General features: G+C 47.5%; 1 protein-coding gene across 4 annotated transcripts; it reads left to right on the top strand.

Moving 5' to 3' along the window:
- The first annotated feature begins 6,410 nt into the window (after nucleotides 1–6,410).
- Nucleotides 6,411–15,438, top strand: IFT22 (intraflagellar transport 22). Of its 4 annotated transcripts, none has more exons than XM_053894276.1 (6): nucleotides 6,430–6,541; nucleotides 7,180–7,379; nucleotides 10,179–10,255; nucleotides 10,371–10,460; nucleotides 10,953–11,168; nucleotides 11,827–15,438. In XM_053894276.1, coding segments are annotated over exons 4-6 (366 nt in total). In that variant the 5' UTR covers nucleotides 6,430–6,541; nucleotides 7,180–7,379; nucleotides 10,179–10,255; nucleotides 10,371–10,459; the 3' UTR covers nucleotides 11,976–15,438. The 4 variants fall into 4 exon arrangements, with proteins under 4 accessions (XP_019277138.1, XP_019277139.1, XP_053750251.1 ...); XM_053894277.1 differs by having other exon boundaries at nucleotides 6,437–6,541; nucleotides 7,184–7,379; XM_019421593.2 differs by lacking the exon at nucleotides 7,180–7,379 and having other exon boundaries at nucleotides 6,411–6,541; nucleotides 10,906–11,168.
- The last annotated feature ends 856 nt before the right edge of the window (nucleotides 15,439–16,294 follow it).

Genomic DNA, 16,294 nt, shown 5'->3' on the forward strand with positions numbered 1-16,294 from the left:
TTAACGAATTGAGCCACCCAGGCATCCCAATTTTACTTAAATCTTATTTTTTACTTAAAAACTCTAATGTTTTATTTCCTAGTCTAAACATAGAAAATCTGTATCTGATAATTCAATAATCTGAGCTCCTTCTTGGTATGTTTCTATTATTTGTTGCTTATGGTTTTGCTTTCCGTGTCACTTTGTCTTTCATGTGTCTGAGTATCTTTATTACATGCTGGACATGGTAAGCCCAAAACTGTATAAATAATTCATGGCCCAGGATGATGTATCTTCCTCCAGAAAGGATCTCTGTTTCCTTCTCCCAGGTACCTGGGACACTAGCACTTCTGGGTCACCTTCACATAAACACAAGTATTATGACGATCTGAAGCCAAGCCAACATCCCTGTCTGGACTCGCCTACTCCCACGTTGTCTTGATCCTGGGGTTGACCCCCAAATGGGGGGAGGTTCATCAGTGCCCCGTTTCACCTGGCAGAACTTAGCCTTCATTCCATGGCCGCAAGTCCCAGGAAGTTCTATTGTTCAGCCTTTCAGCTGCTTGGCTGTCCCCTCTGAAAACGTAAACACAGTGAGGGGAAGTCCAGCCCCAAACATGGGGCTCATCTCCATGGGACTTCATCCTCCTCTGATCCTGGGAATTCTTCACTAGTCTGTTCTTTCCCTGGTATCTTCGGGCAAATGATTTTCTATTTTTTGAGCTTTTTACTTTATTCCACAGTGAAAGAAACAGTATCCAAAGCATCTAGACTGCCTTTACAGGAAGGCACAAAGTACTTTGTAATCAGTCAATACATTTAAGATGGCAGGGATTTCTTTCGGAAAGCTATCATTAAGTGGATGGTGTTTTAGAATCAGCATCTCATAGTCACCTCTTGCCACAGGCAGCCTCTAAGATGGCCCCAGATGATACACACATCTTGGTATTCATGCCCTTACATAATTCCTTCCATTCGAGTGTGGGCTGGACCTAGTGATTTGGTTCTAAAGAACAGAAGACAGCAAAGGTGATGGGCTATCAGTTATAGGCTTAGGTTACAAAGAGACTGTGGCTTCCCCCTTGCTCACCCTCTCTTGTTCTCTCACTTGCTCACTCTCAGAGAAGCCAGCTGCCATATTATAAGCCACCCTGTGGAGAGGCCCACATAACAGGTAAGGGAGGGAGGTCTCTGGCCAATAGCCAACAAGGAATCGAGGCTCTCAGACCACAGTCCACAGGAACTGGATCCTGCCAATAGCCAAATAGCTGATCTTGGAAGTAAATCTCTACCCACACCCCCATCAAGCCTTGAGGAGGCTGCGGCCCTGGCCACCATCTTGAATGAAGCCCAGTGAGAAATCCCAAGACAGAGGGACTACTGGGTCAGGCCCAGATTTGGACCCACAGAAATTGTGAGATATAAATGTTTATTATTTTAAGCCACTACGTTTTGTTACATCATGATGATAACCATTGGACATCCAATTCTCTTTCTAACCTACTCCAGTCCTATTTTCTTCCTCATCACTCCACTGGGGCCATTTGTCAAGATTACCAACTCTCATGACAATACATATTATTGACAAAAATGAGTGCTGTTGGAACATCAAGCACTAAACCAACCAAGTGGCCAGGTAATCTGGCAAGAGCTATTACTATTTAAAATACACATATCCTGGGGAGCCTAGGTGGCTCAGTCAGTTAAGCATCCGACTCTTGATTTCAGCTCAGGCCATGATCTCATGGTTCATAGGTTTGAGTCCCATGTCTGGCTTGTCCAATCCAACCAGTGGAGCCTGCTTGGGATTCTCACTCTCTGCCCCTCCCCCACAATATAAGTAAATAAACGTTTAAAAGAAATAAATTAAATTAAATTAAAAAATAAAATAAAGTACACATATCTGGGGTGCCTGGGTGGCTCAGTTGGCGGAGCATCCAACTTTGATTTCAGCTCAGCTCATGATCCCAGGGTCGTCTCTCTGTCTCACTCTCTCTCTCTCTCTCCCTCTCTCCCTCTCTCTCTCAATAAATAAATAAATAAACAAATACACATATCCTTTAACCCTGCAATCCTTTCTGTTCCATAGATTCCATAGAAGTGAGAGTACCAGTCTGTAAGGCCATACATTCAAAATCATTATTGCAGCAATGTTTTTAGTGTCCTTAAACTGGAACCACGTTGAATGTCCATCATTAAGAAAACATCGGAATAACTGATAAATTCAGGCCATGCAACAGCCCACAACCTTTAAAAATAGAACTACAACAAATGACTTTGAGCAATTTCTGTATGGTATTGTTGAATGAAGAAAATAAAATACGGAATACTACTGAGGATGTGATCCCATTTTTGTAAAACAATGCCCTCCCAAATACTGTGTGTGTGTGTGTGCGCGCGTGTGTGTGTGTTCATCAAATGAACTGAACTTGATATGCTTATTTATTCAAACAACTTTATTCGTTTTCACAGTTGTTTCCTTCAAACCCTCTCCTTAGACTAGTTAATTCTTCCCATCCCCTTAGATGAAATCTCAGGCACTTCCCAGAACTTTTTGGTCAATCCCAGGTAACAACAGTAAGATATAATCCAGCGTGGGTGCCCTCTGGAAGTAGCAGGTGCCTCATGCTAATGTGTGTCCCACTGGAGAGTTTTGGGGGGGCTCCTGGGACATGACCAGTCTGACTGTGTCTTCCCTCCAGGCATCCAGTAGTCCACCTCCCAGGGGGTTCTCACAGGCAAGATCCAAAATGACTCAAGGTCAACTCTTTCCCACCTCAGGTCCCTAGGAAAGTCTCCTGTCTCCTTTGCAAGTCCCGATGCATCCTCTTTCTTTCCCTACCCTCTTGCCTTGGACCAGATCTTTCCATGGCTCCTCACACCCTGATTCCAGGGGGCACAGGTTCTGTGAAGTCCCATCTGTCACTTGACCAAGGTGAACAAACGGCATGCTCTCCTAAGAAATTTTCCCTCCCTCCGTCTCTCTCTCTCTCTCTCTCTCTCTCTCAGCTCTTCGATAATCTGCAGGTGATGTGCTAGGTTCTATAGAAATGGACGAAAATCTGGAGCACACTTAACACCTATTGTCAGCCTTTACAGCCTCAGCCAAAATTGGGATAGCCATGTTTTAGCAACCCGTTATAGACCAATCTGCAGATAGAGCTATGCTGAATGGGATTTTAAAAATGCGTGAAGAAAAATATCGAAGGATGCACTCCAGGTTGTTATCAAGGAGTAAACTCCTTGCTGGGAGTTTACTCATTATCTCTTCACTGGAACAAAGACTACAAGTGATAAAGAGGGAAGAGGAGAGGTCAGGGTGAGGTGAGGGCGCCAAGCCAAAGGAAAAAGAGAGAGAGAGAGAGAGAGATTGCACCAAAAGAGAGCAAGTGCATGATCATATTTAGCCATTTTTACAAAAGTACATATACGTGTGGACATATGTTTAAAGATTTTAAGTGAAGGGGTGCCTGGGTGGCTCAGCTGACTAATCGTCCGACTCTTGATCTCGGCTCAGGTCATGATCTCGCAGTTTATGAGACCCAGCCCCACGATGGGCTCCGTGCCGACAGTGCAGAGCCTGCTGGGGATTCTGTGTCTCCCTGTCTCTCTGCTCCTCCCCTGCTTGCACTCTCTCTCTCAAAATAAAGAAACATTAAAAAATAAATAAATCAGGGGCGCCTGGGTGGCTCAGTCAGTTACGTGTCCGACTCTTGATTTCAGCTCAGGTCACGATCTCATGCTTCATGAGTTCCAGCCCTACGACGGGCTCTGTGCTGACAGCATGGAGCTTGCCTTGGATTCTCTCCCTCTCTCTGCCCCTCCTCTCCTCTCTCTCTCAAAATAAATAACTTAAAAAAATCATATTCAAAGATAGTAAGTTGTAAGTATTTTTTTTGAAAGTGATCAATGACCTCCACTTTACCTGAAATATCTGATGGTCGATCCTGTCTTCTCCTTACTTGACCTCACTGGATCTCACAGAAGTGTGTGACCCAAACGGTCACCTGCTCTCTTGCAACACTGTCCTCGGTCGGCTTGCATGATGCCATACTCTGCTAGTTTTCCTCATACTTCTCTGGCTGTTGGCAGCCTTCTTCGCCAGAGTCTCCTCTAAATAGCAGTGTCCCGAGACACTCTCTGTCTGCCCTTATCTACTCCGCCTATAGTTATCCTTACTCGTTCCCGTCTAGTCGTGCCTGCAATGCCACCTCATACAGCTGACTGATATCTTCTCCAGTTTATAGTCCTGACCTCCCCCATCAGGTACAGAATCTTATCCCATTTCACCCTTAACGTCAGACAGGCATCTCATCGCTAACATAAGCAAAACAGGATTCTTTATCTTCCACCCCTAACCCTGTTCCTCCCCCAGCCTTCTCAAGTCTGGAAATGGCAAAACGTTCACAAAACCATATAAGTCAACGTCCTGGGAGTTGTCCTTACCTCCTCTTTCCCTCACACTGGGCACGTGATTCAACAGCAACTCCTACGGGCTCCACCTTCGCAATGAGTCCCTGATCTAGCTTCAACTGCGGCCACCAGCATCCCTCTCTCAAGCTGCACGATACCCTCCAAGCTGGCATCTGTAGGTCCACTTTTGTTCCCTTTGTTCCAGCCGCTCAGCAGCGGCTGATCACTTTTAAAGTCATAAATCAGATCAGGCCAATCCCCTGCTCAAAACCCTCCATACTGACTTTTCAACTAGCCCGTTTCCTAGCCAATGTCAACCTTCCCTTCCTCTACCCCTGCTTCTTGGAGAAAGTAATGGGCAAGGCTAGAAATCTACATTCCCCAGATTCCCTTGCAGTTGGGGAGGCCATGTGATTCAGTTCTAACCAATGAGACTTGATAGGGATTCTAAGAAAGCCATGTTTTCCTGAGAAAAAGGGAGAGTGGAATGCCATACATCTTTTGACCCTGTTTTCCTTTGTTTCTGCCTGGAAAGCGAGTACCCAAAGATAGAGCAGCCATGTCAAAGATGTCAGGACAGGAAGGGAAAAGGGATCTTGCTCCTTGAACCGCTGCATCAGCCTTTGAATGGCCATCCCTAGACTTCTTGTTACATGAGAAAAAATACATAAATTCATGACTTGATCAAATTGCTGTGATAGCGTTTCTATTGCATGTAGCCAGATACAATTTCTGGCACAAGCTTCTCATCACTTGTTTTTAAAAGAAATTCCCAAGGCCTTACATGATCTCTCCAACGCATACCCTACCATTCTCTATTATTCTTCCTGCACCAGCCTCATAGACCCTCTGGGCTGTTCTTGGTACATGCCAAGTTCATTTCTGCCTCAGCGTCTTTGCCCTTGCTGTTGTGCTGGCATGCTCTTCCCTGAGACCTTTCGCATGGTTGGCTTGAGTCCCCCCCTTCACTCAGCTTTGTGCTTTAATGTCAGCTCTGGACCAAGATCTTGCCTCGACTACTCCATCCAAAATTGGTTCCTTGACAGTCTTTAACTCTTTAGTGATTTATTTTTATTCAGTTATCACTAACTAAACTTGTCTCTGCCTGAGAGTATGTAATTTATTTTCTCGCTTCTTTAATGTCCGTCTATTTCACTGGAATGAAAGCTTCAAGGGGTACAGGCACATCCCCAGTACCTGGGAGAGTGCCTGGTATGAAGTAGGCATTCAAAAGTTACTTGTTTAATCAATGACACAATCAATTCACGGCATCCTGCAACTGAGATGCAGTCGACCTTACACCACTCAGCAGTTCTTTGTAATAAAAACACTGTGTACTATCCTACTATAAGTTAAAGAGGCGGTGTTGGGTTTATTTTTGGTATGTTTGTCATGCCAGCCCTTTTTCGGGCTACCAAATTTGGAATCGGCACTCTGGACACATAAACACTTAATTTCATGGCCTCACCTGAAATTCTGGACCGGCTCCGCAATTTAAGGCTCATCTAATGACTGAACTTTGCAGCAGGGCGTCCAGACATCTGCACTGACACTGAACAACGCCCGCCATGGTCCTGCTTTCTCCCAGATCACCCAAAGGACGGTGAGTTGGTGAATCCATTCAGAGACCAGAGACTCGTTTTTTCTCGGACCTTCTCTAGATTGGGCCAGGGCCGTGATCACAATGTGGGCAGTATCATGCCAGAGTGATAAAGGCGTCGGAAGGCCTGGTCCCAACCCCAGCTCACCAGCTACATGGCCAGCCTGAGTTCGCGGGGTCCCAGGGAGGAACACACATCAGGACGTGCAATCAGTTCCCTCCCTATAAAGAGAGAGGCGGGACGTGCGAGCTCTGCAGTCCTCCCGGCTTCCTGGATCCGAGGCTTTCGCTTCCCTTCCACCCTCCTGGTAGCCTTGCACGCCCACCTGTGGCCCGAAGCGGCAGCCGCCAGGCCCGAGGCGGGAGCCCACCAACTAGCCCTTCGCGCGGTCAGCCCCGCCCACTCCCGTCGGCCCCCGCGGGCCGCTCCCGTCGCCGTGGAAACGAAGGCAGCCAAGCGGCGCGGCGGCTTCCGCTCCTCCGCGCCGGGGAGGGCTCCGGCCGACCGCGATGCTGAAGGCCAAGATCCTGTTCGTGGGGCCCTGCGAGGTGAGGCCCGGCCGGCGGGGGCGGGGGCGGGGGGCGGGGCCCGGGCGGGCGCGGGGGCGACCCGGGGCTGTGCCTGGCGCCAGGAGCCCCCCAGGAGGCGGGAACCTCGTCCCCCCGCGCCCACCCGGTGTGCGCCGCTGGCCTCAGCGGGAACTTGGCGCCCCCAGACCTTGACCCGGTTTTCGTGAGGCCTGAAAGTCGTGAGTGGCGTTTTGGAAGCCGGGTCTAGGTTCCACGACTCTCCTTTGCCCGTGAGGTTGGCCCTAATGACCATGCCTGTGGGACAAGAAAAGCAGACTGTGTTCGCTCTCAGTGTGTGTATGGTGGTGGTAGTGGGAATTAAATCTACGTGTGGACGTCATACACAGGAATAGAGTCCCTTGGACTAAAGCTAAGTGTGGAAAACAACAACAACGTGGAAATGGCCAGTGAATAGTCTCCATCTCCTGCACGCATCGCGATTGGCCTGGAGGACTTGTGAAAAACACAACGTGCCAGTCCTGCCCTAGGGTTTTGATTCAGTGGGTGTGGGAGGGGTCTCAGAATCTGCCTTTTACTGACGCTGTTCGTCCGGGGACCCCGCGTTGAGAATCACTGTAGTATGTGCATATACGGAGAGATGTGTTATGCATCTTGAGACAGGGAAAGTCGCCTCAAGCACAACACAAAACTGAGGAAGCCTTAAAAGAAATGACAGCGAAGTTGAGCCTGGGGAAAACATCTGCAAAATACATTACAAAGAAAGAATAGGTAGCAAGCACAGGGGAAGTCTCCAAATCAGTAAAGAAAACTCAACAGAAAACCGAGCAAAGTCTGTGCACATGAGTACAACTGGCCAGTAAGTATAAGAAGCTATTCAGCCTACAGTTAACAAGAACACAAATTAAAACAAGAAGGTGACCCTAATTTGCCCATCAGAGTGGATGCAAAAAGGTTAGAACAATGGGAACATGAAGCATGAGGATGCTCGTAAGGAAATGAGTACTTTAGGATTCGTTGATGGGGCATTGATAACAGCTTCTTTGGCAGTCCAATGATTAACTTTAAAATGTGCAATAGCTTGCAGGGCACCTGGGTGGATCAGTCGGGTAAGCATTGGACTTCTGCTCAGGTCATGATCTCCTGGTCTCGTCAGGCTCTGAGCTGTCAGCTGGAGCCTGGAGCCTGCTTCAGATTCTGTCTCCTTCTCTCTCTGCCTCTCCCCTGCTCGCACTCTCTCTCCCTCTCAAAAATAAACCAAAAAAAAAAATTTGTTTTAATGTGCATAGCTTGAGGCACCTGGGTGGCTCAGTTGGTTAAGCGTCCAACTTAAGCTCAGGTCATGATCTCACGGTCCATGAGTTCGAGCCCCGCGTCGGGCTCTGTGCTGACAGCTCAGAGGCTGGAGCCTGCTTCCGATTCTGTGTCTCCCTCTCATTCTGCTCCTGCCCTGCTCACACTCTGTCTGTCTGTCTGTCTGTCTCTCTCTCTCTCAAAAAATACCCATTCAGCCTTCCCTGACCACCCAAAGTCCCTATGACGTTATCCTGTTTGATTTTTTTAAATTTTTTTTTAGTGTTTATTTATTTTTGAGAGAGAGAGAGACAACCTGAGCAGAGGAGGGGCAAAGAGAGAGAGAGAATCCGAAACAGGCTCCAGGCTCTGAGCTGTCATCACAGAGCCCAATGCGGGGCTCAAACTTGGAAACAGTGAGATCATGACCTGAGCTGAAGTCGGACGCTCAACCGACTGAGCCACCCAGATGCCCCGATTTTTTAATTTTTTTTCAAATTGAGAGAGCGAGCAGGGAGGGGCAGAGAGAGAGAGGGAGTGAGAGAGAATCCTAGGCAGGCTCCATGCTGCCGGCATGGAGCCTGTTGCCGGGCTCAAACCCACGAACCTCAAGATCATGCCCTGAACTGAAACCAAGAGTCGGACACCTAATTGAGCCACTCAGGTGCACCATCCTGTTTGATTTTTATTCTAGTACTTAGGACTATTTTATCGTATGTGTTACAACAGCACCTGGCAGGATAGACACTTAAAAATACCTTACATACCAAACAGGCAGCTTCTTCATTTTCCCAGAAGAATCCTTCCCCTCAATCAGTTGGTTTTGGCTAACGTGTATATACACTTTAAGGACATAGACGAAATATATCAATACACCTTTATAATGTTTTATGTATACATTTAAAGGAACATTAAGATATATATTAATTTGGAAATGCTGTTTTATTCCATACTTGCCTTTCATGATAGCTTTTTTTTTTTTAAGTTTTATTTATTCATTTTGAGAGAGAGAGAGAGAGAGAGCATTCACATGAGCAGGAAAGGGTCAGAGAGAGAGAAAGAATCCCAAGCACAGAGCCCCACTTGGGGCTCGAACTCATGAACCATGAGATAGAGCTGAGCCGAAACCAAGAGTTGGATGCTTAACCAACTGAGCCACCCAGGTGCCCCTCGTGCCTCACGACACAGTTTTAAAATTCAAGCCCTTCTCCTGCACCTTGGACACCCAAGTTAATTTTATGACCAGAGCCACTTTTAAAACACATCCCAAAGCCCATCATCTGAGTAGTTTTGGATATAAGGACTTTTTGAATCTGTGTATGACCCTGTTCCTGGAAATGTACTCCAGCCCGAAGAGCCATTCCTACAACATCGGGCCATTTGCTTTATGTGTTCATCCTATAGATAAACATTCGTGATCTCCCCAAACATAACCACTCAACTGTGTTATTTTTAAGTGACATTTAATTTGTGAGGCCGCATGGTCGGGAAAAATTACTAACACCGTATTAAGCCCTCATCTTTTTCTGATTCTTTCAAGTGACTTCTACAAGCCCCCCAAACTGGCATTGATTGAAATTGTTCTAACCAAGCAATTGTTCAAAATAAAACAACCGAGAGAGCAGGGCCTAATTTCAGAGATTTTTACAAGGACTCAAGTGTAAGAGATTCCCTTCTGAGGAATAATTTGGGGGGAAGAAAAACCCCTTGTCTTATATCCGAGCATATACAATATTTGTTAAACGAATGGCACAAATGTATAGAAAATACCTGAAGACAGATCATAGTCATTACCTCTGGGGAGGGAATGGAGCGGACAGACGGATGGGTGTTTGGGGCGGAGGGCCCCTGAGGGCTGTTTTGTTACTAGCAACGTGTGGGACTTGTATTATCTAGAAGGAGGAACGGAGGAACGGCCCTGTGTGACGGTGTGGCACGGCCAGCCACTGAGGGACCCAGCTCTGCCTTTGAACTTCTCTGTGACCTTGAGGAACTCCCTTCCCCTTTCCGGGCCTCAGGGGAGGTTTCTTGATGCGGAGAGGAACGTGGCAGCAGACAGACTCACGCTAACAATTCCCTTCTGTTCTCAGACGAGTTAACGGAGAGCCAGCCAGGGACGTCAGTGTGGGTAAGGTCACCCAGTGGCAGAGATGGCATTAGAACCCCATGCACCCCGGGTCCCAGGGCAGGCCGTGCCCACCACGTACAGTAAGGCAGCGAGCTCCTCCCAAGCGGAGAGAGCCCTCTGCCGTGGCAATCCCGTGGTGGCCACCACGCCCGGCAATCCAAGCCGGCTACTGGAGGCTCGCTTGTGGTTACTTTCCTGCCCTTCAGCACAGCCCTTTTATCATTTTCACTTCCACAGAGTGGAAAAACCGTTTTGGCCAACTTCCTGACAGAATCTTCTGACATCACCGAATACAATCCGACCCAGGGAGTAAGGTGAGCCCCGACAAATCTGTCTCCCCAAGGGCCCCCCGCTTCTCTGGGTGACGGTGGCATCCCACAAGTATACCATGCCCGAAGTAGAGATGCTGCCTCTGTTTTTATTTCTTAGGATCCTGGAATTTGAGAACCCGCACGTCACCAGCGACGACAAAGGCACGGCGTGTGAATTTGAGCTGTGGGATTGTGGCGGTGACCCCAAGTACGTACTTTCCTTTGAAGAGGGTTTGCTTCATCAAATGGCTCAAAACCCAGCTGCCCGCCAAGCACCCTGGACCCGGGCCCAGCACACTCCCTAGCATGTATTAGGGGCTTGATCGATTATTTGGTGATGGGCACCGCTCTTGAGAACTTTAAGGATCGGGTTATGACACAATGAGAAGTCATCTGTCAATTAACACGAAGAGGTTATTTTTATAAATTTTTTTGATGTTTACTTATCTTTGAGAGAGAGAGAGAGAGCGTGAGCAGGGGAGGGGCAGAGAGAGAGGGAGACACGGAATCCAAAGCGGGCTCCAGGCTGTGAGCTGTCAGCACAGAGCCCCACGTGGGGCTCAGACTCACGAACCGCGAGATCGTGACCTGATCCAAAGTGGGGCGCTTGACCGACTGAGCCACCCAGGCGCCCCAAGACATTATTTTTAAAGTCCCACAGGTAGAAACCAGAAGCACCTAACATCCGCTCTGAATCCAGTGCTGCCTTGCAGGTTCGAGTCTTGCTGGCCAGCCCTGACGAAGGATTCCCACGGGGTGGTGATCGTCTTCAATGCCGACACCCCAAGCCACCTGAAGGAAATCGACATGTGGTATTCCTGCTTCGTCCAGCAGCAGCTCCTACAGGACACTCGGTGTCTGCTGATCGCACACCACAAACCAGGCTCCGGAAGTGATAAAGGAAACCTGTCTTTGTGTAAGGAGGCTGGAATTCTCTTTCCCGCTCTTGTCTTGAATGTTCTGGTCCCTTGTATATTGTTCTGGGTCTTTGAAACCAGCTGCTACGTGCAATTATTGAGCACCTGATGTGCCCTAGGCATTTGTTTTTCCTACCATGTAAATTGGCATCCCCAGCTTAGACGATCTGTCCGTCATAGCATCCAGGCCAGGAAAGAGACACTTTAAAAGCAGGCAGACACCAAGAGGGGGGAAACCTGGTTTTAGCCACTCATCAGTACTACTAGGGACATTCTTTCCTGACTGGTCTTTTCTCCAGAAAAACTCCCGTTAGCACGTAACACACACCATTACAGAGGTGACAAAATGCTCATGGAAAATGACTCGCGATATTCAGAAATCTCTTCCTTTCTGGTGTAAGAACAAAGGGGACCTGGAAGTGGACGCCAGGTGGCAGTGTGGTGGCATTATTTATTGAGCACCTGTTATATGCCAAGCACTATGGTGAGTGCATCGGTAGAACCTTCATCTGTTAAATCATGGCAGGCAAAACCCACCTTTACTTTTGGACCCTAGAAAGTTAAACAAATTGGCTTCTGTTAAGACTCGGGTCAGCGGGAGCTAGAAATGGCCCCTGGTTCAAAGCTCATGCCTAATTACATTGTTTCCTCCTTAAGCACCCCCCTTGAACAAGCTGAAGCTGGTGCACTCGAACCTGGAGGATGACCCTGAAGAGATCAGGGTGGAGTTCATAAAGTATTTAAAGAGCATAGTCAATTCAGTGTCTGAAAGCAGAGACCGGGAGGAGATGTCGATTATCACGTGACCAGCCTTCATCCGCACTCTTCCGCGTTGCAGATGGGGTCAGCTCATTTCCCAGTGCACATCTAGAATCTCGTCCAGCTATTGATGTGTCCTCCCCGTGGCCGCAGAAGAGCTTTTCCTTGTCTGCTCTAAGGTACCAGTCTACCAGGGAGTTGACTCCTACCGTTCGTTCTCTATCCTTCGTTCAGTTGAGAAAATCCTATTGTCGAATGCTGATTCCTTTGCCCCAGATCTCTCCAAGAGCTGGAAAGCTGAGGTGTTTTTCTTTCCTCTTCCTAGACGTCAAGAGGAATTATAACTGTCCGAGCCAAACGATACAATAGTAGTTTCGTTCGTGTGTGTTGGTTTGAATGGGATTTTCGTTCCTTAATTCACTCAACAAATACCGACTTGTCATGTTACACTGTTCTAGCCGCCGACCACGTACAGCTTGAACAAAACATAAAAATCTCCACCCTCGTGGAACTGCCATTCTGTTCCTCTAGATAGTGGCGAGGTTGAGTTCAGAAATTAAGTACTGCACCTTAGATATGGGGAAAAGTTACGGATTCTGGATTTTCTGTAATTGGTCTAAAGCCCACGCTCCCATCCTCCTAGATAATGGGGAGACCTGGACCACACTTGAGGCCAGAGAAAGGTACAGTTGATCCTCATTCATGGGTTCTGCATTTGCAGATTGCCTACTGGCTGAAACGTATTTGTAACCCCCGGACCAACACTCAAAGCGCTTTCACCATTATTCAGAGTGGCAAAAAATCTGACCCCCAGGCACGCGCGTTTCCAGCGGAGGCTGATCAAGGCCACGCTCTGCCTTCTTGTTTCAGCTGTCATGCTGTAAACGGGTGTCCCTGTCACAGCCTGTTTAGCGCCACATTTTCACATTTGTGTGCTTTTCGTGAGTGGTTTCGCTGTTTAAAATGACCCCCGGACGTGGTGCTGAAGCACTGGCTGGTGTTCCTAAGCGTAGAAAGGCTGCGATGTGCCTTACAGACGAAACAAGTACTTTAGATGAGCCTCATTCCAGCATGAGTTCTAGCGCTGTCGGCTGTAAGTTCAGTGAATCAACAACACATATTAAATAAGGTGTCTTTAAACAGAAGCGTCCAGGGGCGCCTGGGCGGAGCAGTCAGTTGAGCGCCCGACTCTTGATTTCCGTTCAGGTCACGATTGCGGCGTGGTGGGATCAAGCCCCACACCGGGCTCCACGCTGAGCACGGAGCCTGGTTGAGATTCTCTCTGTCCCTCCGCCCCCTCCCCTGCTCACATGCTCTCACACTCTCTTTCTCTCTGAAATAAAAAATGATAGGGGCGCCTGGGTGGCTCAGTCAGCTAAGCGGCTGACCTCAGCCGAGGTCGTGATCTCATCGCTCGTGAGTTCGAGCCCCGCATCGGGCTGTCTGCTGTCAGCGGGGAGCCCGCCTCGGTTCCTGTCTCCCTCTCTACCCCTCCACAGCTTGTGCTTTCTGTTTCAAAAAATAACATCAAAAAATTTTTTGAATAAAAAATAAAGTAAAAAGAAATGTAAACAGAAGCATCCATAAAACAAGGTTACGTGTTGATGGCTGATGAAAGTGTGGTCAGAGGTGCACAGGAACACAACCCTGTATTTACCCAGAAGCGATGGTTCGGTATTCCCTAACCCAGTGTGCATGGTGACTTTACAGAATGTAAGGGCCGTGGAGAATGAGAAACAACTGTTTTTTTTAGATCACAAGACATAGAAAAACAGTTGATTCTAAGTTTCCAGGTTAGTTCAGTCTCTGGGATAAATATTTAATCAATTCAAGGTTCTAGTCCATTTCCTTGCAGTGTCAGGGTGTCCGGACAGTGTTTGTGCTACTATTGGGGCGCGTCCTCTGGTTGCCTTCCTGACCTCTGTCAGCATGTCACTGGCCACCCTACCGGCCGTCTCCTGTCAAGTGCACGACTGGCATGGCCCACGGAACATACCTCTCTGTATCTGACTCAAGCCTCCCTCTGCCGCTTCGTTATAAGGACACTTATAATTGCATGAAGTGCCCACCTAAAGATCCCTCACTTAATCACATCTGCGAAGATGTCATGAAACAGCATGTGTCCCAGGGACTGGGACCCGAGATCTTCGGGGGCCATAATTCAGCCCGCCCCAGATGCTGCTCGCTGCGGCATTAACGGAAGAGGAGCAGGCTTGTGGGGAGTAAGGGGAGATGACAAATGACCAGTCCGAGGTGACCCAGCAAGTTAGGGACAGGGACAGAGCTGGACCCCACCCACGCCCCTGCTCTCTCCCCTGTCCCATGGTAACGGGACAGATGAGTCCACCAGTGAACAAGGGAGAGAATGTCACCCCCGAGACAACCTAGTGAAGCCACAAGCACAGCACTCCAGGGCAAATAACTTTCCTTGAAGTCCAGGCACCCAGAAAGTGGCTTGCAAGTATGTTGCAGAGAGAACTTAGCCTTAGATTTCCTGACACCAGTCAACGATGGGATAGTACTGAAGCTGTAGCTTGCAAAGAGGGCTATGCGTGAGTCACTCCTATCACACCCTGAGTGTCCACATCTGGAAATTGCTCAGGGAAGCTGCTGGAGATCAGTATACTTTTTGTGGAACGGCAGAAGACCCTTGTATCCAAAGGGTAGGCGAAATTGTTAGAACAAAGAGGAGAGATTTGCTGGCAACCGAAGACGTACAAGAGTTAAAAAAAAAAAAAAAAGATACCCATTAAAAAAGTATCTGTTTGTACCACTTAAGAAAATTATGCTGAACTATGTCTTCTAGGTCTTGACTTTAGCCTTCCCCACCTGATGGTTGGGACTATCTTGGCCTTGGCTGATACTTTCTCAACAGATGTATTCTTTCCTCAAGCAACAAATGAAGGATCCCGTTTTAAAAACCAAATCCAAAGGAATTAAATTAGCGAGGAGGGAGGAAACTCCTCTGCTTTTGAAACGGTAACAGATTACATGTTTTTGATGTGACTTCGAAACTGCTTTATCAGTTAAATAATTCTCTACATTTATGATACTGGCCATTCTTCCTACCAAAGTTAAAAGCCAATGGAAATGTTGTGTCTGCCAAGTATTCCCACTTCAAAAGGAAAGTTCTCCGTGCTTTGATGTGAGCAACACCTCATCTGTCTTCCTGCACTCTACGGCTCATTCGTATCTAGGCCTCCTGATAGCTTTAAAAAGTATGCCTCCTTCCTCTAAAGCCTCAGTGCAGATTTACCTCACACTTAAGCAGGTCTTTGGATGGGAGCATAATTTTAGTTTTCGGACGTTCAAAGTGCTATGTAAAATAAAAATAACTCACCTGTGTTGCATTTTGTCTAACTGGAGTTTTGTGGAGTTTATACAGAACTATCCTTTTTTCCCTCTTTTGTGTGACTTTACGAGGCCTGGAAAACACCCACGTGTGTGTTACCCATATCATGTAATGAAATATTTTGTCCAGAGGAATAAAATTCTGATTTTATCAAAGTATTTAGTGACTTGGTTTCTACTTATAGAAACCTATTTCAAGTACATTTCAAGAATATTTTGCAAATCCAACTACACTTGGAATTTAGCGCCCTTTTTGGGGGTGCAACGGTTAAAAGCAGGAAGTTGTGCTTTGCATTAAAAAAAAAAAAAGTGACAGGGCGCCTGGGTGGCTCAGTCTGTTAAACCTCCAACTCTCGGTTTCGGCTCAGGTAATGACCTAAGGGTTCGTGGGTTAGAACCCTGCATCCAGCTCCAGGCTAACAGCTCAGAGCCTGCTTGGGATTCCTCTCTCCCTCCCTCTCTCTCAAAATAAATATACAAACTTAAAAAAAAAGCAGTGACAATGGTTTTAAGGTATCAATCACAAATGAGATGAACAATCTAAATAGAATGGTCCTTTTTTTGAGAGGGGGAGAGAGCGCGAGCAGGGGAGAGGGGCAGAAGGAGAGAGAGAATGTTAAGCAGGCCCCCACACGGGACTCGATCCTATGATCCTGGGATCATGACCTGAACTGAAATCAAGAATTGGAGGCTCAACAGACTGAGCCACCCAGGCGCCCCCTAAAAAGAATGATTCTTACGTATGAGGAAGCTAGTGTAAGACAGTAAGTTAGGTCAAATATATATGTCGGTCAAGGAGCATGGACCCGGACTTGATTCTATTAGCTGCTGAAGAGCCCTAAGCAGAACAGGGACAATTATTTTGGTGGCCGTAGAGACTAGACTTAGGGGAACATGACTCGGGGCAGGTCGACTAGGAAATGCGGAATGTCTGAAATACGGCATTGAAAACGGGACAGGTTCTGTAACTGTGTAGGAGGTAAATTTTGTGTTTGGTGGACAAGAAGGAAGAAGG

Source organism: Panthera pardus, unplaced genomic scaffold, assembly GCF_024362965.1.
Source record: "Panthera pardus isolate Hobbes unplaced genomic scaffold, ASM2436296v1 HiC_scaffold_4, whole genome shotgun sequence".
Lineage (NCBI taxonomy): Eukaryota > Metazoa > Chordata > Mammalia > Carnivora > Felidae > Panthera > Panthera pardus.